The 22,925-nt window shown below is 43.0% G+C and overlaps 1 protein-coding gene across 4 annotated transcripts in view; it reads left to right on the forward strand.

Moving 5' to 3' along the window:
* The window catches only part of LOC135250321 (neuronal PAS domain-containing protein 2-like), a 42,882-nt gene extending 22,880 nt beyond the window's left edge, over window positions 1-20,002 (forward strand). For 2 of the 4 annotated variants that reach the window (XM_064326512.1, XM_064326513.1), the window contains 21 exons: window positions 1,640-1,829; window positions 2,394-2,450; window positions 2,866-3,020; window positions 3,424-3,515; window positions 3,999-4,088; window positions 4,232-4,352; window positions 5,280-5,393; window positions 5,824-5,942; window positions 6,428-6,510; window positions 9,078-9,184; window positions 9,989-10,136; window positions 10,312-10,396; window positions 10,799-10,919; window positions 11,120-11,223; window positions 11,530-11,661; window positions 12,605-12,739; window positions 13,287-13,466; window positions 14,354-14,526; window positions 14,973-15,065; window positions 15,452-15,620; window positions 15,827-20,002. In XM_064326512.1, the coding sequence (XP_064182582.1) occupies window positions 1,756-1,829; window positions 2,394-2,450; window positions 2,866-3,020; window positions 3,424-3,515; window positions 3,999-4,088; window positions 4,232-4,352; window positions 5,280-5,393; window positions 5,824-5,942; window positions 6,428-6,510; window positions 9,078-9,184; window positions 9,989-10,136; window positions 10,312-10,396; window positions 10,799-10,919; window positions 11,120-11,223; window positions 11,530-11,661; window positions 12,605-12,739; window positions 13,287-13,466; window positions 14,354-14,526; window positions 14,973-15,065; window positions 15,452-15,620; window positions 15,827-16,021 (2,547 nt within the window). In that variant the 5' untranslated portion in view covers window positions 1,640-1,755 and the 3' untranslated portion in view covers window positions 16,022-20,002. The remainder of the gene's footprint in view (window positions 1-1,639; window positions 1,830-2,393; window positions 2,451-2,865; window positions 3,021-3,423; window positions 3,516-3,998; window positions 4,089-4,231; window positions 4,353-5,279; window positions 5,394-5,823; window positions 5,943-6,427; window positions 6,511-9,077; window positions 9,185-9,988; window positions 10,137-10,311; window positions 10,397-10,798; window positions 10,920-11,119; window positions 11,224-11,529; window positions 11,662-12,604; window positions 12,740-13,286; window positions 13,467-14,353; window positions 14,527-14,972; window positions 15,066-15,451; window positions 15,621-15,826) is intronic. The other 2 variants (XR_010328901.1, XM_064326514.1) reach the window with 2 other exon arrangements.
* The last annotated feature ends 2,923 nt before the right edge of the window (window positions 20,003-22,925 follow it).

Raw genomic sequence — 22,925 nt, forward strand, 5'->3', positions numbered from 1 at the left:
AGTCCTGTCTCAGCCCAGTCTATTGTCTTCTGAGCATTTCGACTCTGTCTTTGAAAGAAGCACAGCTCAGACACTTGACCAAGCCTATATGAGATGTTGGACTTGCTCATGATGGTTGCCTCTGCACATGTATAACCTTGGATGTCCCTGCTATAGGCAGTGAGATACATTGCTTAGCAGTGTCTCTCTAGTTTGATTGGCAAGTCTAGAAATAAGAGGTTATAAAAAAAACTGTAATCAGTTTGCTTTTCCGTCATGCCTTACATAGAGACAGGTTTGAAAACAGATTATGATAGTCCATTATTCATTGGCTATTTTCAGATGAGTGTGAATCCAGGGTTAAAACCTATATAATATATAGGCCTACTACTACTACTACTACTACTACTACTAACAACAACAACAGCAACAATAGGACATGTCTTTATTTATCTGTATCTTAGCTATGTCCAATGCTGACGTGCGTGTTTGTTGTATAAAATGCTGGAATGAGAGATTGAATATGAGTGTATAGAAGGGCTTCCACTGTCTTGCTTCTGTGACCCTTGGAAAAAGGCGGCAGCAACTTTGCCCTGCAATCCAAGCTTCAGAATTCACACAGCAGTGAAATGACATTTCGGTCGCTTTGGTGACCAGGCCGGTGTGGGAAGTTCATGCTGGGTGAGACCAACACTGTGTTATTTTTGCCCTTCTTAATTTGAGCCCTTCACACTCACTGCAGCAAAGCTCATTATGATAAGGATGTAAATACTGGCCTCTAATCCTGTGCACGTTACTGTATTACAGCAAGGCCTACATTCTTACACACTGGGCTCCTTGTACCTGTATTACAGCGAGTGGATTCCTCATAACTGCCTCTTGTACAGTGGTTGGAGCACTGCTAGCTGTATCTCATACACTGACTTGACACCTTGTAGCCATCTCTTATACATTGCAGACAGGCATAGCAGATGCTGTAAGTGAAACGTGATCTGGTACTTGTACAGTATGTTCACACCCTGGTAAGGTCTGTCAGAGAGGGTGGCAGTTTCAGGCCAGTGGAAACAGGGATAGCCTCATTTGAAAGACATGAGACATGGAAAATGGCAGCCAGGATGTTTCCACCATATGAAGTGTGTCTTTCGTTCAGGGGGGTGGGGCCGGATAGGGTGGCAGTACTGCATTGTGTATCTTTTGACAGGAAATGAAAAACTTGTATGGCAGAAATTCACACAGTCACACGTTTTATTAGCATGACAGAATAGATACACATCGAATATACCTGCTCAATAGATACCCTTCTGCAGGGACATATACTATAGCTTATTTTTTGACATGTCCATTTATGCAGCCAGGTATGTTGTCATAAAATTCAGGTTAAAAATCTGCAGCTCAAGCTCCACACACAAGTTTAAAATCTGCGTCCCTCTGTTAGCTAAGTTCACTAACAACTACACAGCTGTCTGTGTTGTATGCAAGTTAATGTGAGTATGAGAATGGGTCAGTCACAATAGCCTTCCCTTGAACTCGTGACCCTTACAGTTGGAGATTCAATCTTTTTGATTGAAAGTTTGTGTGAGCACTGGTAAAATGCGTTGGCTGACGTCGACCGCAGTAACCGGAGCAACACGCTGTCTCGCACGCTGCTGTCGCTCCGCAGGTCTGGGTCCTCGCGTGTGCGGCCGGCCGCGGTGGAGCAGGCCGATCGCGGGTAGACGGGACGGCGCCGGGACGAGCGGTCTGAATGGGACTCGCCAGACGCCAGAGAGAGCCCGGATGGCAGCAGGAGTGAGGATGGACAGCCTCGCCGAATTCGAGAACCACTGCCCGCCTGGTCAGAGGGACTGGGAGTGAGTGCGCCTGTCCGAACGTACCGTGCTGCTCAGCTCTGATTGGTTAATTACAGGCAAAGAACATCACACAAAGCTGAACAGCCATCCAGAACTGAGCTCTTTTCCCATCGAATACCTTGAATTAACACATTATTATTATTATTATTATTATTATTATTATTATTATTATTATTATAGTGCTTGTAATTAGTAATAGTATTTCAAAACAATTGCCCTTATTCATAAAATAAAGAAGGGCTAGGTGCTGGATGCCTATATAAGTTTTGCTTATATACATGTTTTATGTATGTCTTATTGATTCTTGATATTAGCAAAGGTGCAACATCAGTGAGCAAGCATCTTCAGTTATTCTAGTTTTGAAATGAACTACTCTGCAGTATCAGACTGTCATAAATACAACTCCTCTTCCACAAGGAACTGTTTGTAACCCAGCCCTGGAGTTAAATGTTTTATCATAGGTACAGTATGTTCCTGCTCCATGCTGTTATTGATAAAATGATATTGCCAATGAAAATGTGTCTTTAATAAAGGAGGCTCTGCTTTCTCTCTCTTCCCTCGCAGTTCCAGCAGCTGTGTGGAAGATTTGCTGGAAGAAGATGAGAAAGACCGGGCGAAACGGTAACACTCTCATCAAGATTCCCCTGAGTAGGAGAATCCACACTCACAAAATGCAAATACAAGTGCAAATGATATGAAAAGGGCTGGTGATCAAGCAAGCAGGCAGGCAAAAAAGAGAAGGCTGTTTTCTGAAGGTTTAAAGGAAAGGGTCCCATGATGTACACACAGTGACACCACAGGGGTCCCCCTATAGAAACAAAGAGAGCCCTACACTGGGTTGTGTGAGTCTTGAGGATGCTCAAGTTGACCAAAACATCACTGGCTTTGTACAGACTGGAGCATTTAGAGGCTAGCTGTGTTGTGCTTACGGGGAGTAATCTTTCAGTTCACTTCAAGCTTTGTTCAGCTGTTTTTTCTCCACACTAGTGCTTTTAGTGCTTTTTCACCATTTTGACTCTTCCTGTCTCCTAAAAAGGGCGTCGCGTAACAAATCGGAGAAGAAACGTCGCGACCAGTTCAATGTCCTCATCAAGGAGCTGTGCACCATGCTGCAGAGTCAGGGCTACCCCCGCAAGATGGACAAGTCCACCATCCTGCAGAGAACCATCCACTTCCTGCAGAAGCAGAGAGGTACGGACATTACGTCACAGGCATGACCTAACGCACCGCGCACACAGCGTAAGGCATTGCGCATGCACCGCAACGCTCCTCCCACTTACCCATGATGCCTAGCGTGTGTGTAACGCATCAAAGAGCTTGTCCGAAACATGCTGCACGCTCGACCGATTCAGCAAACCCCAAGAACAGTTTTCCCAAACGCATGACCCTGAACGTCCAACCATAAGCATTCCCTAGGGTTTACTTTCTGAGAAACGGACCCCGGCCCGGGGGCTGAGTGCAGGGATTCGTGGATAATGGCCTGGGACGTCCCACCCTCTAGCCGGGCCTGGATCCAGCTGGCAGGAATCTCCGAAACCTGCCGTGTTTTTAATCCTTTCTCCTCTTCCCTTTCCTCCCTCTGACCTGCCGTCAGAGCTCTGTGCCCAGACGGAATCCTGCGAGATCCAGCAGGACTGGAAGCCCTCGTTCCTTAGCAACGAGGAGTTCACGCAGCTGATGCTAGAGGTGAGCCTGAGTACTCGTCCTCCACTGTCAGGATCAGCACAACTAAACGCTACAATTCATGAATTTACGATTCAGCTAATGATAAAGCATCAATCCTATTTTAAATAGATAAAGTTGTGATGACTTGTGCTGAATGTTGCCTTAAAATGTTTATTTATATTCCCAAAACTCTTTATAGTAATACGAACAATGTGCAGAACTATACTTCTGTGGAATGGGTTGGGAAAAACCTGAAGGTTGTTAGTTCGATGTGAACTGCCATTGCAGCCTTGAGCAAGGGGGCTAACCCAAGACTGCATTCAGTAAATATTCATGTCATGTAAAAGATTACCCACTTCAGCCTGGTTTCGGGCAACAAATAGGTATGAAACTCTGCGATACCAGACATGCCGGTCTTTCCCTGGAGTATTGCCATTTCAGAGCAGATGTAAGTGTGCAGTAAATTATCACTGTTTTCCTTGACTTCAGTTTTTCTCTCCAAAGGCTTTGGATGGTTTCCTGATAGCACTTACAACGGATGGAAACATAATATATGTTTCAGATAGCGTTTCCTCCCTGACCGGCCATTTGCCAGTGAGTAGCAATTTTTCTTTGCCCGGGTTTCCAGGGTAGAAACAGTAGAAGTGGGGCAATCAGTGGAGACTGTAAAATCTTTGTGATGCCCATGCTGTTGATCCCAGGATTGCTGAATTTGACGGATGTGCCTTTTGTTTCAGTCAGATATGGTGGATCAAAATATCCTGAACTTTCTCCCTGACGGTGAACACGGCAGTGTCTACAAGCTGCTCTCCTCTCGCGTGAACATGACTGACCCTGTCTCCGCCCCCTTCTTGGAGAGTAAGTGTTCACCTGCTGGACACCTGGTGGCCCCGCCCCTGCGTTGGAATTAGCCCCATCCCACCTCTTCCCATGGGGGAGTGATGGTCAGAGTCAGCTCAGTTAGCTTAGCTAGAGGTGTTTGCATCATGTTGGGAATTGAGGGCAATCAGTTACCTAAGTGATGTAGTTTAACATGTTAGTGAGGAGTAGTTTCCCCTGATTGTGGGGCGACATAGCTCAGGAGGTAAGACCGATTGTCTGGCAGTCGGAGGGTTGCCGGTTCAAACCCCGCCCTGGGCATGTCGAAGTGTCCTTGAGCAAGACACCTAACCCCTAACCCCCAACTGCTCTGGTGAATGAGAGGCATCAATTGTAAAGCGCTTTGGATAAAAGCGCTATATAAATGCAGTCCATTTACCATTTACCATTTGATTGTGGGTTTTCAGTTAGTGACTTGGGGGTTGTGGGTGGGCTTTGAGTAGAATCGGGGGGAAAATCGGGGGGTGGGGTGAGTGAGGTCGTTGTGGGGGTGGCATGTTTAGTGAGGAGGTTGGAGGAAATGCGGGCCAGGTGGATTTCGGTAGCGGTTGGAGCCTCGGCTCTTTCATCCAATGTCTGCTCTGCTTGGCATCTCAGAAAGATGAGTCACTTCCCTCCTTTTAAAATGGATTTTGTCGTGTCTGTCCCTGCATTTTTAATGCCAGCGTGTGGCATTGAGGTTGGCAGGAGGACAGGTCATTTGGTCTGGTCCTGCTTTTTAGATTATACAGCACAGGAGAATTCAGAAATTGCTTTTTTGTACTCACAGACTAAAGCAGTTATATTATATATATATATTTGTCTGTTTTGTCCTGTAAATTAAAGCTCTTTTTAAATGTGTGTGTGTGTATGTATGTATGTATGTTTTTTTTTCCTTTTAATTGGGTTATTCTGTTTTTTTTTCAGATGACACACATGTTGAGTTCTGCTGTCATTTAGCCAGGGGGAACGTTGACCCAAAGGAACCCCCTACGTATCATTATGTGAAATTTGTTGGAGACTTCAAGTTTCATAATTGTGGTGAGTGGTATTTCTTCTTCTTCTTATTCTGCATTAACAAGACCAGGTTAAAACCTAGTATATGGCTAGACGTAACACATGTGATCTGGCCGACCAATGGTGTAACTTCATCACTCAGTCATTCAGTCAGTCACTCACAGACACGTTTGTAGGGCTGGCCCCGCTGTTGCGGTCCAGCCAAAAATAGGAAAATGTAAATATCACATCAGTTTTCATTCACTGCCCCTGTCATATGGACAATATTAATGATCACTATATATCACATGTATAAAATTCTGCTGTTTGCCCACAGTCACGCCAGAGAATTTTTTTTTCATTTAAAGCATTTGTCAATCAAATCCTCCTAGGCCTTGAACAAAGTGACTCAGCCTGATTTCCTGTAGCGGAAAGTGTTATCAGATGCTGACTGATGGCTGTCTCTGTTTCCCAGTACCTACTTCCTCCTGTAACGGTTTTGAGCTGGCCATACCCCACTCGCTGCAGTCGTCTCTCGAAGAGCAGGTCTGCTTGGTCGCCACCGTCCGGCTCGCCACTCCGCAGTTTCTGAAGGTAGCATTGCCATCCTGCTGCTTCCTGTGAAACCAAGGGTTTCACTCTGCTGGGGCAGTCACGTCCCATTGCATCTTGGGATATTGTAGAATTGTAGAAGACTCCTCGAATACAAATATCATGTTTCTTGAAGCTTAGATTTTGTGAGGTTTTTCATAAATCCAGCTTGGAAGGATTTTCTTATAAGGACTTTATTTTAAGAACTTACTGGAAAATGTCATTTTTTATTGTCAAGCTGGTGTACTGTAGCATTTCCTAGTGTAATACTTATGACTGCTAATGAGGTGCTACATATCTGAAGTAATGCTCTGAGAGACTGATGAGAGTGAAATGGCTTCATAATGGCTGCCATAAATTAGCTGCTTACAAGAGCTTTGTTCTCTGGTGAAACTACTTTTTTTGTATTAAAGTTTTTTTGTTGGTTAATATATAAGTTTATGGATGATTGTTTTGGCCCTGAACCTCGTCTTTGTTGTTGTTTTCAGGAGTTATGTAATGTAGAAGAGCCGTGTGAGGAGTTCACATCCAGGCACAGTCTAGAATGGAAGTTCCTGTTTTTAGATCACAGGTAAGAAATCGTTCAATCATTCGCGCTTTGTCTTTCTACCATTGAGCTAAAGGACCCTTCATGTTTCCCCTGAGGAAAGGGTTTGGTTGATTTGCACACTGTCCTACAGAACATGATATGGTAGGTGTTATACTGATTGGCGATTTCACTGCTGATTCGGTAGAGAAAACGTCCATTCAACAGATATGGATCTGACGTGATTTATTATTAAGAAATTCCATAAATTTCATTAGTACATTCAATGCATTTGTAGGGTGGTTGTAGTCATAGTTACTGGCCTATACACTCATGTTGTTGCAAGATACATTGTTGTATCTATGCAGGCTACACAAGCCAGAGGCATGTCTGCGTCTACCAAGATAGGTAGCAATCCCTGTAGGCTCACACTGCTAGCGGATCATTTGCAGTCTCCTATGTGTAACTGTTAGCACAGAGGAAAGGTTAAAACATTATTTTGGAGTAAGATAACCAAGGGGGGTGTGATTAATGGTTGAAGGGGGAAAAAAAGTTCCTATTACCACAGGGGGACCTGACCGTAAAGTGAGATATACTATGGAATAAAAGTGGAGATTTCTACTGCAGAGCTTGATGTATTTTTTAAATGTATGAAAAGGACAATGTATGAGTTCTATAGACTCTTAATACAGTCTGCGATTGAATCGTCATAGGGACCGCACAAGGACTAGCCGCCCCATGGTCTTTCCATGTAACCTGATGTGTCACTGTGAGGGAACTGCATAAGTGAAAAGCTCTTAGATCACGCCAACGAGTCCCCTCTGCTGCCGCTATGGTTACTGGCGTGCCCAGCTGCTTAGCTGATCCAGAGCAGGACACTTTCTGAGCAGTGGAAAGATGGCAGGAGCTCCGTGTGCATCTTTTCTTTCATTTCTCTTTCATAACTTAGTCAAGGGACACAACACTCTGTCTCTCTTGGTCACGTGATCGAACTCTTTTAAAATCTATTTATATTTCTCCATTACAGTCACATCGAAGTAGCCGGGCTTGAGTATGTGTGTGTGTTTGTGTGTGTGTCTGTACTTGCGTAATTAGTTTCAGAGGCGGTGCTTGGCCTCCTGGTTAGGCCTCAATATCTTGGCTCTGACAGACGGAGGGAATACCAGTGGGGCTATTTGTTGATTCACCCTCCCGCGGCAACCAATGCCATGTCAAATGTTGATGAAATGAAATCCTTATAAAGATCCAGATCAGAATAATGAATCTTATTGGAGCCCCAGGATGTCCTAAGTGTGCAAATCAGTGTTCTTATTGGACATGTGTTTGCATCTGTATTTTGGTCTGTCACTCTTAGTGCTCACTTTTTGTACCTGATATACGTATGTTTAACCAAAGTGGGATTTTGTCATGATACCCAGCTCAAATACTGCAGCTACAACAACAAAAACAACAGTCTTTTTTATGACATGGTAACCTTCTGTCATGGCTGCGTTTTCATCTTCTACAATATTGCTGTGTTTAAATAATTGATCAAACAGTATGTGAATTAGGCAATTAATCAGTTCTTCAGTCAGGTAATTGTGTAAATCCTCAGCTCATTTATCAAGAAATGTAAAATGTCAGTTCGCCATTGAATAAGTCCTCTCAAACTGTCACTCAAACAGTAATTTAAGCAAGCAATCATTTTGTCAGTCAGCTCATCAATAAAGCAGTCATGTGCATTCATAAAGGGAAAACTCTAGAGGCTCAATGTAAAATTGGTGTTGAAGTGAAGTCATGCTTTTTTGTCTTAATCTGTTTTTAATTTGGATTATCTATAAGGATGAGCACAACCAAAACAAGCACTTTTATGTACAATGTGGTACCGTTTTTCTCTTGTCATGCTACTTATTACTAATTCATGCTACCTCTGGTTGCCTGAAGATCACACTACCCTGGGCTGTTGTTAACTCACTGAGATGGGGTTAATCATACTGCTTCAAGCACTTTTAGTCAGGCCAGCTTTTACACAATATTTTAGCTTGTTTCAGGGACAGCTGAACTCGTGATTGGTAAGAAACCTAAAAAAAAAAAAATTCTTGAAGCTTTTGCTTGGGCTCCGATTTTAAGGGGCCGTGCCAATTTGTGACCATTGTGCGCCGTGCACCATATGGCTGAGGGAACTGCGATGGGTGGGAAAGTTCTGGAATGTTTTTGCGGCGCACAGGAAGGCCATCTGCCATCCGCCGTTCTCGGTGGCCCCACGCACAGTTCGGCGGGCCGCGGAATCAGTATGTCACATTTCACGACTCCGCCGCTGCTTAATAATGAACGTGAATCAGGAAATAGAAGTCGTCGTCATCAGTATCGCCGGGAATAGAACCAACGGTTCATTAATCATCTTCACAATGCCTTTTCTTTTTATATATCCGTCGAAAGAGGACTTTTATAGTTCGGTCTTCTTCTTCCTGAACAGAAGTTCAGGAACTCATTCTAAAGCGTGAGGTTTTGTTCCCGTTCAGGTGGATTTATATGTATTTTATAAATAGATTGAAAGCATATATTGACCCAGTGGTATTCCCTCTCTTGCTTGCTCTCTCTCTTACTCTCTCTCCCACCTTCTCTCTTTACAGAGCATCACCTATAATAGGCTACTTGCCCTTTGAAGTTCTGGGAACGTCTGGTTATGATTACTACCATGTGGATGACCTGGAACTTATTGCGGAGTGTCATAAACAGCGTGAGTTGGGCCCTTGCTCTGTTTACACAGCCACTGCCAAAAAGAGCCTTTTTTCAGAGGGTGTCAGTGAAGATCTTTGAAATAATCATCAAACATCATCAGCACAGGTGCATAAGGACATAATCAAAACAATATTTCTAGACAAGAAGAAAAACTTTCAGCACACAACTAATCAAAGGCTACTGCTTTTTGCTTTTTTCCCTTTTACTGTAACCCACTTTGCACTGTCACACCTACAATATCTGTACAATAAACAAGCATATATGCTCTACACATGCACCATTTCCTTCCTTTTTGGGTTCAGCCGTTTAAAAGGTCTTTAATTTTTGGTGATGGGCAAGTTATTTTGTTATTAAATAAGTAAACAACAAAATATGACATTTTGTGCTTCATAAGAGAATTAGCATTTTCAATCAGTTAAAAAAATGTATCAATCAATGTATATTTAATGATTTTTACAATTTTTATATTAGTCATAAAATGCTTCACAGCAGAACCTGGCCTAGAACATCCACAAAAGCAAGCCTAGGAAAGCAGTGGCATGGAAATTCTTCCACAGAAAGAATTTAGTAAAAGGAACCAGTCTCAGAATGGGGAGCCCCTTCTCCTCTAGCCAGTTCAGGCTGTGGATCCATACTGACTAACAGCGCCAGGTTAATTATTCAAGCCAGGACTGATTGCATGTAGGCAGTCTGAGGTGGCAGTTCAGAGATGCAGGACCTACAGAAGACTCAGTTTAGTGGTGTTTGAAATGCTGTTTCCTGTGAATCATGTCTTTTTTTCTCTTCCTGGTTTCCTCTTCAGTAATGCAGTTTGGGAAGGGGAAATCCTGCTATTACCGCTTCCTGACCAAGGGCCAACAGTGGATCTGGCTGCAGACTCATTACTACATCACCTACCACCAGTGGAACTCCAAGCCTGAGTTCATCGTGTGCACGCACACTGTTGTCAGGTAGAGCCTGGAAGCGCCCCCTGTTGAGGCTGTCATGCTTCGTCGTTATCTCTGCATGCATTTGTGTGTGTGTGTGTGCGTGTGTGTGTGTGTGTCTTGGTGTGTCAAGTCTGGCTGGCAGGGCAGGAAACTGTCAGTGTGTGTGAGAGATGTTAACGGCGCCCTCTCCCTGCAGCTATGCGGAGGTGCGGGCGGAGCAACGGAGGGAGCTGGGTATGATGGAGACTTCATCTGAACTTGCCCCCTCCTCCTCCATCAAGGTATGCACCTGAGCTCCTGGCGGAGGTGCTGAATGAGGGGGAGGTGGTGTATGAGAAGGGGGTAGCACCTTATAAATCACAGATCACCCATTACACACCACACCGGCCCCATCACAGGCTGATGTACACGGCTTCAGGCTCACTTTAATTCTGTCTTTCCTCCTTCACTGTTTGTTTTCATTTGTTGCTTAGCACCTGTTGTTTGCATTTTGTTGTGTCCTGAGGGCATAGAAGCTGTGTTATTTGGTTATTTCATTTTCTGGTTCTTCTTCATGGTCACTGCATTGGCACCAATGAAGCACAATATTGTGCTGCGATCTGTAGTGTTTTATGATTTTGTCCACTGTCATGTGACGCACTGAACCGTGGGTTCCTTTTGTCTGTGGTGCTGTGTTTTTATAGAGCCATGACGTGTACCTCGACATCCGTCCTGAGACGACCCAGGAAAGTGTGGGCAGGGCTTGTTCAGTCTCCTCCCACAGCTCCCGAAAGTCTTCTCACACTGCCATGTCTGATTCGGCATGTAAGTTATCACCGCGACTCCAGGGAATAGGCTATTGCATAATAAATAAATCTACGAATGGCAAAATTGAAATGGCAGATCAAAAGGAGAGAAACGGGATTCCTTTCATCCTCAGTAACTCTGCTCTTTGATTGGTTCCTTTCTGTTTGGCTCTTCTTTGATTGGCTCTCATCTCTAACTTGCTCCTCTCTGCGCTCCAGCAAATTCCTCCATCCGGTACGCAGAGACCAGTACCCCTTCACGCCAGTCCATCGCCGTGGCAACAAACAAGGCCCTGCCCAGACCCCAACCCAACAGCTCCAAGGTGAGTTGATGTTGCACAGCCTATAGGAAGAGTTTAACCATGATGAAGTGTGTGTGCTGTGTGTGCGTGTGCATGTGTGCGTGTGTTTGCGCTGCCATGGAGTGTGTAAAGGAAAAACTGTTTGAGAAAGACAGACAAAGAGAAAGAGAAGACTTTAGAGGTAGGAGAGACAAGGTTCAAATGGAGATGGTGAGAGAGATGGAAAGTGTGCAAGGTGGGCAGGGAGAGACAGAGTTGGAGAGAGGCAGAGATGTGTTAGATCCAGCTCTGAGTGTTGCATCTGAATTTCCCTTCTTCTTCTTTGAGACTTTACTACAGAGTCCGACCTCAAGCAGCCTGCACCCCACGCCCAGCACCCCCTTGTCCCCCCCCTGCAGTGGCCTTCATCCCCAACCCAGCACCCCCCTGTCGCCCCCCTGCAGCCAGCACTCTCCCATGGTGAGTTATTTTATTGTACAAACCCAGTGGTTGCAGGTTCAAATCCCAGAAATGGAGGCTATGATTATGAGCTTCTTTTTTGCACCTCTATGGTGAAAGGTCATTTTTTTCTACAAATGAAAACCAGATTTAAGGCACATATATGTACATGTCCTCAGTGATGTTGAGATTATGTTTTTCATTTGATAATGAATCTTTGACAGTTGAATACAAATCATTTCACATGTCATGGATATTACATACCAGCGATTTTGGAACAATTGTAATAGTAACAGACATAAGTATTATGAACATAAATATAGAATCAGAAACATTGTGTAAAGGCACTTAGGAAATTATGGAAGGCATAATATTGTAAATCTTTTTTCAAATGAATGCCAAAATCCTCAGGATTGCATTTGTCATTTTCTTAACTGTAGAGAGACTAGTAAAGACCAGACCTGTAATTATGATTGTCCTTCATCCTTGGCCCATTCTCTATCACGGAGAACTCCTTCACCCATAAAAGTTTTCAGGGTCCATCATGTGTAACATTATCGTTCGACAGACACTGTGAAGGAATCCGTTTGTACTGTGTTTGCGCTGAGGCTATTAAAGGTGAAATGCTAAACAGGTGTGACGGCTGTGCCCTCCCTGGTATATGAACCTGCAGCCCCCGTTCTCCAGTCTGCGTCCCTGTCAGCTGCATGTCATCAGCGGACTCTGAACATGGGCCTGCAGGGGCCCAATGTCATTGGCCTTGCCAAGTGTAGGGCACCCACAGGGTACCTGCTGCAGCCTGTGAGATACACATCTGATCAATGTTGGCTCAAGCGTTCATGTGTGCGAGCGTGTGTGTGATGTGTACTACAAATGTACTACAAAACGCGTGGGTTGTGTACTACAAAAATGGACACCAGTCCTTTCCCACGATGCCTCATGGTGCCGCATCCTTCTTCTCTAGTTGCAGCAGTCGCCGCTGGGGGTGATGCACCAGCTGAAAGAGGAGTTGGAGGAGAGAACGCGAGTCTTGCAGGACGACATCAAGACCCAGCAGCAGGGCCTGCATCACATTAAGGAACAGCTGCAGCTCCTGCAGGTACACAGGGCGGCGGTGCGGCACGGTGGCTAAGAAGCTGTGTTTCTGACTTCAAGAGTTGCAGGTTCAGATCCGCTGCGGGGTGCTGTTACTGTGGCGTGGGGAAGGGGCTTTGTCCAAAAGCAGGGGCTGAGGCAAGAGAGGAGGCTGGCAGGGGGGGGGGGGGGGGTCCTGATTCAAGAGTTGAGGTGGTTATGTACACCGAGCAGGAAGGAATGAGCTCTGATCCTTATGCTTGCTCTATGAAAGCAGTGGCCTCTGCTGCCCTCTTGTGTTAGGACTGCGCATTACACCGCGCTCCCTCCTGTTCCATGTAGCTCTTCCCATTTTAATACAGTCTTTGAGTCCTGCCCATGCATTGTCCAGGAGCCGATAGCACATATGCATCGGTCACAGCTGTGACTTTGTGTGTGTGTATGTGTGTGTGAGCGGGTGCCTGCGTGTTCATTGCAGATTCTGATACACAGAGTTTGCATGTGTGTGTGTGTGTGTGTGTGTGTATATTGCAGATGCTGATGCACTGACTTTGTGTATATGTATATTGCAGATGTTGTTACAGAAGCCCCAGGATGTGAGCCCAGTGCACCAGGCCCAGGCAGTACACTCAGGCCCTGGCAGGTCCCAGCAGGGGGTCAGCCCCTCCAAGCAGTCTGCCCTGGGGCAGGAGCACCTGTGCAGCCCCCCCGGCTCCTCCTCGGCCCTCTCTCTCAGCACAAACTCCACTCAGGTAATCCTGATCTGGGATGTCCTGTTCCCACAGTGCTGTGTGCTGTCCCCTGTGGCAGTCAGGCATTCTGTAACTCACCATGGGCTGGAGTGACATCTGTTCGAGTTGCTTTAACTCTTTGAAGTGTAAAATCGCAAATATGTGATTAGAATGTCTGAACAGAACATTCTAATGCTGATGTAACACTCGCTACTGCTAATAGAAAACAATGGAGTTCTAGAACAGTGGCTACACTGAACGCTTTGAATTTTGAAACGAGGTTCCAACTCTTCAAAGGGTCAACCTAAGATTTCAGTTATGATGGAAGGTAACCAATCACAGAGGATCACTCAAACCACAAGATTTAGTTCTATTTCTTGACTTGATGTCCCAACAAACATAAAGCAACATTTTTCTGCAAGCTCTTTGTGTTTTCTGTTGAACCACTGTAAAAAAAAAAAAAAAAAATTAATGGAAGACAAGAAACTGTTTAGCTGTTGGCAATGAACGCTAATTAAATACAGAAATGACTGCAAACTCCAGGGTGTCATTAATGAAAAGATATAACTGGGAAGAAACAGCTGGAGGGTAAGATCAGTAACTTTAGCATTGGCCGGTAGTGTATAGCACCATATGGCAAATGCTGACGTGCAGTACGATTCCTACATTTTAAAATACTTGGCCACGTGTCATGATTTATTCCTTGTAAAATGCTGTGTTTGTACTTCAGAGTTCATGTGCTGTGTTTGTGATGTGCAGTGCGTGTGTATGTACGTGTGTGCACTTGCTCTTGTGCATGTGTGTGTGCATGCATGTGTGTCTGTTTGTGTGTGTGTGTATGTATTTTTGTGTATTTATTTCTGCGTGCGTGTAACAAGGACACACAATTGTGCCTCTCCTGTCTCCAGGTGCAGAGGTCAGTGGGGAGTGTCCAGATGCAGGTGTCCGGCCTACCGATGCAGACCCACACCAGTATAGCCACGCCCCTCTACAGCAACCCCGCCCCCTTCCCCTCACACTGTCCTGCTGCTCCAGACCTCAGCCAAAGACACCCCGATTTCAGCCCCGAGGGGCAGCTACGGTAAGGCTGACCCTAACCCTAATTGACTGCTTGCCCAGGCCAGAGGGATGCTGGAGTATTCTTGCTACCTCCGGGTATCAAGCTCTGCATCTCTGTAAATGGAGGCTAGGCTGCAGTTGGATTCTTGGATTCACTTCAGTTAATTTATCTCAGCCTAATGAAAGAAGTGTCTTTCTTGATGTCTGCATGTTAGGCCTGCCTGGTCCTGCTGAATAAACTTGTTTCGGTGTGAAGGTGTGACTTTTAATAACAAAAAATGTCTTTATTTGTAAATGAGGTCTAAATTGGCCTTGAAGGTCTTTGAAAAGTCCTCAAGCTGCTCATTTGAAATACTGTTGGAACCCTGCCAATGGTACATGCTTATTAGCCCTTCTCCCAGAGCTCATGTGTAAAAACATGACCTAAAGGTAACCGGCAGGTGTTGCTCATCTGTCTCCCCCGGGCAGAATGCTGCTCAACCAGCCAATCCAGTCCCTGATGCCAGACAGCACCATGAGCTCACCGGCCTCGCAGTACAACACGGTGCTTCAGCCAACCAAGTGAGTGCGTCTTCATCGTCGCGCGCATCTTCTTCATCCTCCCCGTGGGTGGATCAAGCGAGGCCTTGAGGAGCCAGGGGGTTACTATGGTTACCATGAGACTATGAGTGCTTTGATTGTATTGGCATAGCATACGCGTGTAACATAACTGCGCAGTACAATATAGTATAATAAAATAATGCATCAAACAATCAGAAGGCCAAGGATGAGCAAGAATAGCTGTTTGCAACATTAAAGCATAATTAAAAAACGGTAGTTAGACCAATATCTTGTGTAAATAGAAAAGGCATATCCTGCTTAAATGCCATTTAGGACATGTATCATGGCGCACGTATGGAATAACTTCCCCACCTTTCTCCGTGTTCGCCTGTCTCTCGTTGTTCCAGATACACCGTGGAGCCGCAGACGATGACGGCGTCTCTCCCACAGCTCAGCTGCAGCGCCCTGATCGTTCCCCCCTTCATGATCTCCCACAATGGCTTCTTCACCCCCCAGCCACAGCCCACCCACGCCCCCCAGCAGCCCATACAGCTGCAGCAGCAGCACTACTTTCAGGTACTGTAAACCAACGCACGCACGCATGCACATGCACACAGGCGCATGCACACACAGCTGTACTTGCATACATATGTATGAACTCATAAATATACTTTAATGTAGATCTAGTCTCTCATAAACACACACGTGTGCGCGCGGACACACACACACACACACACACACACACACGCTGCCTGGTCTGATCTGTTTTCTCTGCACAACAGATGCAAGCTCCAGGGATGCAGACCCAGGCTCTCTTCCACACAGCTCAAGTACCACAGCAAAGCACCATGGGATACATTCAGCCACAACAACAGCAGCAGCAGCAGCAGCAGCAGCAGCAACAACAACAACCGCAGCCACACCGGCATACGCTAAACCAGACTGGCAACCTTTCAAGTATGCAGCTCCCACGATAGCGCCCCCCTCAGGGACCAGACTGCGACTGCACTGCCCCTGGAGGGGTGCAAAGGGATGCCTGGTTGAGCCGGTCCCTAGAACGATGCTTGCGTTCACCGTGGCAACCGCCCCTCACAAACAGTTTCAGAACCCATCAGGAGTGGCCTTACTTTGAATAAGGTACATTCTGTCTCCGCGTCGTTTTATTGATACTATTATAATTCTAGTTTTCTTTAAAACAGGTGCATTTTTTGTGCTTGTTTTTTGTGTTATATGGCAGCAGGAAATGGGGGAGGGGTGGAGCTCTAACTTGGGGAGCCAGTGTTGATGTGTGGAGCTGTTTTCCTGAGGTCAAAAAAAAAAAAACATTGTGCTTTTTGTAAACAACCAGACTAGATCACCGTGACACCCAGTGTTCCATAAACACAGTATAAAAAAAAAAAAACATAAAACATTACAAGCACAAATAATCACACTTTTTGCTTTGGTCTGCTTAAAGTAGACAGGAGCAGCATCCAATACAATTGCCAGAACGCACTTTAAACACACTAATTAATACACGCTACTTAAAATACACGGTCAGTTCAGTCGTTACGTCTACTTGTGTAAAAATGTTGGTCTGTAAGATCAAGGGGAAAGCGTCTGAGATGGTTCTGATCAAATAAACCATTGCTGGAATCAGCGTCTCATTTCTCCATGCAACTCTCCTCATGGTCCTGATTAAGAACATTTTCTTTGAAAATGGGGTCTGTTTTATTATTTTTAAAAGTCATCGTTAGAAAGAAAGATTAAAAATATGCGATGAATGGAAATCCATGCTTCAAGACTCTTGAAGTTCTTACTGCTGGGCTGCACAGCCAGGAGTGTGGCAGCTTGCTTCGATATTCACATTTTACTGTGAAATAATAGTCTTTTTTTAATTCATTTTTATTTTGGGTCTGCTGTGCGCTACGGTTACAGTGCAGAAGGGGTGCAAAGGCTAACATTGGCTTGTAAATGGCTGCTTGGAGATTAGACTAGAGGCTGTGCAACAGAATTGCGGCCAATTCCATTTTTAGTCTATTTCAGTTCCATTTCAATTTCAGAAATGAATTAATTCATCAGTTGAGAAAATCCTGAAATAACTTTGTGGCCATTTTTGAATTCACAAAATGAATTTCAGTTAATTTCCTGAATTGACTGAATTGAAATGTAATTGACCCAGGCGAGTCTGGCTTAAAGGCTTTTCAGGTTTTGAAACTGGTGTTATTTTGTCTGGGTCAGTGCACCCTCTGCTGTTTGGGGTCATGGATTTATTTGGATCTTTTCATGGAAAAGTAGTAGATTGTGCTCCATTTATTGTGTGCACCTTCACTGGAGAAAAAGGTTCTCAGGCTATGTGTAGTCCCATGAAGTTTCATTGCAAGCCCAAGCACAGCATGCAGGCCTTATGCAGTCCTTGTTCACTGTCTGGAGGCAGGTTTACAGTGTTGGCTGAGGCAATGGTGGAAGGTATTCCAATATGTACCCTTGTGTTTTGTTACGACATAAATATATGAAACATATTTAGAAATGATCTTAATCGATCTTTAAAAGTAATATAACATCAATATGGTTGATGAATATCAATTTTAGAAGCATCAGGAATGTTACATGGCTGGTTCTGTTTTATGTATCTCTCTCTGTCTCTCTCTCTTTCTCTCTCTCTCTCTCTAACAGACTCACACAATACAAATTGCTTTTCATCCAACAGGTCTGTTTATGTTTTCTGCATATCATTACATTGCAACCTTCCATGATAATTAGATTTTTTTTTAAAAATTGATTCTAATGGTAAATATTAATTTTATAGCATGTATGTGCGTGCGTTTCCTGTGTCTGTATTTGCCTCGTTTTGTTTCTCAAAATGATTTCCATACGCGGCAGAACATTCCTCGTTAAGGTTTAATTTATGTGGATTGTGTTCATAACTCAAGAGTGGAGGCTGATTCACGAATGGTAATTAAATTTAGTTACAAATTTATCAATTTCATTGGATTTTAAATTAGCCAAAACGAAGTTTGAGTCATAAATAGTAATTCAGTTGAGTCATGAATGGCTTTAAACTCTCATGCGTGCACACGTGTGCCCATGTTTCCTCCTGCCTGGCTGTCTGTGATTGGCCCTCACCGACCCAGTGATTCATCCTGTCCAACACACTCCGTCTCCTAGCAGCTGAATAAAAAAACTCTCTCTGTCCAGGGAAAAGATTTTGAAAGATATATATCTAAAGAATGTTTTAACTTCTGATTTGAAAAAGGATGTATTAAGACAGGTTTTAATGTATAAAAGAAAGACAGAATTATTTAATAGCCTACAATATGTACTGTGTAAATGGGATTTAAATATTTTTGTACAGAAATATCTGGAACATTCCTTTGACCCTGTTTGTGTGTGTGCGCGTGCGTGTGCGTGTGCGTGTGTGTGTTTGCGTGTATTTGTGTGTGTTTGTATTTGGGTGTGTTTGTATGCATATGAGATGTATCAAAGGCAACCTTATACAATTTCTTGGTTTCTCGTAAATGTATATACACATAAAAACATAAAATAACTTGACATATAGTAGGCTCCTGCCAATATCACCTCACTGATTATACTCTTCAAGAATGGACGGCCTTTATTCTGGTCTCCATACATTAAAAACACATGATCTTTAACTTCTTGCAACACAGTGTATTAATTTAGCTAAAATTAGAAACTTTATATTTTTATACTTTCCCCCATTAATATATTCAACCCTAAGCAACCCTAAATATTTAGTTTGCTTTTAATGTGCCTCTGTTGTGTGACCATGAATAATCTATTTTGATTTTGTAATTTTGATTTGTAAATCACTTTTGATATCCAAAGAGGTCAAATACAAGAGAATGATAGTCACATTGTACTAGTTCCATAAATTTTCCATAGAAGCAATTGTGTGTAAAACTGAATTTTAAAAAGAAACACAGACATAGTCACAGATCAAAGAGGAAGAAAGAGCATATTGAGTTTAGAATCTGCACATTAATCATTTATAATTTTATTGTTAGTACAATGTTCAACAGAAAGCTAGCCTAATAAGACAGTTTAACTAGTCTATGACACAACACACCATAAAATTGGAAGCCTTGTTAAAGGGTGCATTTGTTTGAGTGATGTGTGTGCTTTAGCGATTTGCTGATACTTTTAGTGATGCACTACTTCAGCAATGTGCTGCTTCATGCCCCTAATTCCTCCTCATTTGAGTTAATAGTAAACTTTGAGCCAAGGTCTCTACAACTGACTAGTTGGTGCATCAACAGACCGGACAGCATTTTACAGGTGACAAGATTGTTTAAAACAGGCCACTCAGGCTATGTAGGCTATTCACTTACAGACTAGAGAGTATACAGCACTGTATCAGGCCTGGACTTGAAACCCAAGTGTCTGTGTCTCCATTATATGACCTGGAAGTATGTTCCATTTCCCTGAAAATAAATACTTCCTGATAGCAGTACAAAATCTAATTTCCACCTATGCTCTCTTATTCAGCTGTCAAACTCAACCTTAAGTGTCTTTTGTTATCCACTTTATTAGTACCTTTTTAAACTGTATAAACCTCAATCAAATACTGAAGCTATTCATGTTAATATGCTACTTGAAGGAATTATGAAATATGTGAGAGTTATCAAGCCTTTTGGTTGTCAGTGTGACCTCTGCTTGAGCAATGAAACCGGGAGTGGTCAAAACTATGTTTCTGCTTGTTTTCTGAAGAAATAATGAGATGGAAACGCTTCTCGTAATTTCTCCACTATGTGAAGCAGGGTTGCTTCAGTAAGGTACCGTCCTCTTGTGCTGCAGTCAAATAATTTGTCAATTCACAGCTTTTCATTTTAATTTGACAGCATGACAGAGCTGATTTCATCTTGCCGCGGAATGCTTTTTTAGTGCAATTATTATTGTGATTTTACATCTAATTTCAGCACATATTTCCTTGGTCTCGTAAAAAAAAAAAAAACTTAAAATTTTAAAGTAACATCTTCAACAAGGAAACAAGGAATCTTTTTTTGTTTGCACTCACCAGGTGGGTGGATTATAAATTTACTGCATGCTGAGTTGTGTCTAACAGCACAGCAGTTAGGCCACGCCTCCACGTTATCTTTCCACTGGAGGTTATTACTGTAGGTTTTGGCATTTGACTTTATTTATTTCTTTAGGCGTTGCATTGAAGATGGGGGAAGGTTAAGAAAAAAAATTACTAATGTAAAATAAGATTATTTAAAAAAATAATTAAGCTTGGTGCAAGACAACAAAATGAGGCAGAATTTTGCATTTAAATTTAAAACTGAAAGAAATGTAGATATTGTATCATAAAATGTACAAAGAATATTTAGTACAGTGGTTTATTTTATATTACGTCAGACTATAATGCATTTCTAAATGTTCTATGATTTAAAAGTAAAACAAATGTATTTTGTAACAGAAAAAAATTATTGAAGTGTCTTAATGGGGAGAGGTGTATTTTTTTCAGTGTTGCACAAAGTAAATAACTGGCATCGTACAGCTTGTTTACCACTTACAGGTACTGTCAGGATAAGCTTTAACATATTGTTTAAAAAAATTAAAAATGAAAGGTTTACATTCTTCATCATTTTGGTTATTATCTCTGTGACAGTGGTATTTCTTTTTTTCTTTTTTTAAACCTGGAAAATGTAATATCATTGAAATAAACATTTCGAGACAGGTGGTGTTGTTGTGATTTTACTCTTGAGTTAGGTTTTCAGGTTTTTTTTATTGATCTGGTGAATTCCACAGCCCCTCCATGCCCGCCAACAGTGAGTGATTTTAATGATTAACATCCACAGTCCAGATGCAGCATCATTCAAACATCAATGCATTTACTTTCCTCAGCTTTAAGTAAAGAAATTAACAGAAGGCTTTTCCCCGCCTCGTCTTGTAAATATTTGCACATTTTTTTGGCTTTGCTTTCAATTTCATGTGTGGCAAACAGTAAAAAAAAAAAACAAATAAATAATAATAATAAACCTTGCCTAAATTGTATGAGCATGCATTGCAGTTAGATTGAGAGGAGCTCTTTAGTGTCTCAGTTATATTAGAATATTCGATCTGTAGCCAGAATCTAATGTACCTTGCTAACCAAATCTAGTTCTGTGGATTGCTCTTATTTTTCAGAACAAAACTTGTTTTTCATTGTATTATGTTTAACTACCATCTAGTAGTTCAAAGATGACAACGCAGAAAATAGGATTGTTCGGATGGTACCGTGCCAGAGTAGATCACGGATTCAGTAAAAAAAAAAAGTCAATCTCTTTCCTCTGAAAGATTCATGGCCCATATTTGTTTTTTAAAGTTAGGTTTTCAGGTAAGATTAGCCGGAAGGAGAAGAAAAGAAGACGGACCAGAAAAAAAACTTTGAGCATAAAAGTGCGTACGGTGAGATTTTATGTGGTCTCTAGGTAACAACTATTCAGCAATCAACCGACTGGTGGTGTTAGATAAAAGTGCCATAAACACTTGGGGGAAATGTGCTGACTCATTATGCATCAACACGCTCCATTGCAAACAGTGCCATTAAAGGAATGCAGGCGGCCTATCCTGTGTTAATAACACAGTCTCTACCTTGTTTTCTTCCCAAAAGGAAGGGCGGTGCAGTGTAAATGTATGGTGCATTAATAGGTATGCAGGTAAAAGATTAGTGCTGTCTACCCGACTGAACCTAATGCCCCCTCCCTGCTGAGCTTGGGTTAACACCACTGCCGCAGCCGTGTAAATCAGAAACCTACAACCACGGTGTGTTTTTTTCCCCACCTTTTTTTGCATGACAACAGCCATGGCCAGCATACTGACCAGAACATACTGTACAGTAAACTCAGTGGCCTGCTCACTGACGTGGAATTAGGCAAATGCAGGAGGAAAACTTTCGCGCTCGCTGCGTGATATTTGCGTTTAATCTCGTGGCGGATAAAGTTTCGACCCGTTGCTCTTTGTGCTCGGGTTAAACAAAAATATCGCTTCATCTTTGGAGTATAGGTAAACGTAAGAGTATATGAGTTCCCATTCTGGACTTTCTAGTGTGACATTTAAACTGGGCCTTATTGCAAGACACTTTGGAGTGCGTATGTATTTGTTTTGAGATAAATACACCCAGTAGGTACTTCCACTGGTGTTCATGTAACCTTGTATGTTAGGATCACTCAATGTAAGCTTGTCCGAAATGAAAAAGTAGAGTTGGAGGATGCCATCTTAGTTTAGTAATGAAGATGAAATGCTGTGGTCAGGCAACTGCGGGCATGTGTGGTCACAACAGTACTGTGGCATACAGAGATTACCGGTGTCTGGAACTATGAGGCCACTATTCTATAAGTCAATCAGCTCACGCTTAGTTAATGGAAGTTAAAACACGGTCTCAGGTGTCATTCCAGGATATTTCATGAATGCTTTATTGGGTTCAGATCTGGAGAAGGAGGAGGCAATGGTGCACTTCAGGTGTAATTATGGCAAACAATGACTATTGTCTCTCTTTCCTGAAAGACTTTGATTACATATGTTTCTATTGTTGGGTTAAGGAAAGAATCCACCTCAGCCTTACAACAGAGGCAATCCAGTCAGGAAAACACCTCACACTGGGTGATCTAAAAATAGGGGTCTTTTAAAAATACGGGTCAGACAGAATATGCTGACAGAGTATGCTGTCAGTGCACTAAAAAAGCATTATTTACAGCATTTAACATATCCTTCCAGAGAGTCAGTGCACCCATGTGTGTCAATACCAGACCATTAGCATCTCATTAGGTGGCAGAATTAAGACGTAACACTCTTCACTGGCCAGCTGTATTTGTACTCTGTCCTTCTTTTCATTCAAGGCCTGTGGAAGTTGGGGACAGGAAACAGCCCGTAATATCCATGCGTCTGAATCACACAGTTGCT

The sequence above is a fragment of the Anguilla rostrata genome, chromosome 3, assembly GCF_018555375.3.
Source record: "Anguilla rostrata isolate EN2019 chromosome 3, ASM1855537v3, whole genome shotgun sequence".
NCBI classification, from domain to species: Eukaryota; Metazoa; Chordata; class Actinopteri; order Anguilliformes; family Anguillidae; genus Anguilla; species Anguilla rostrata.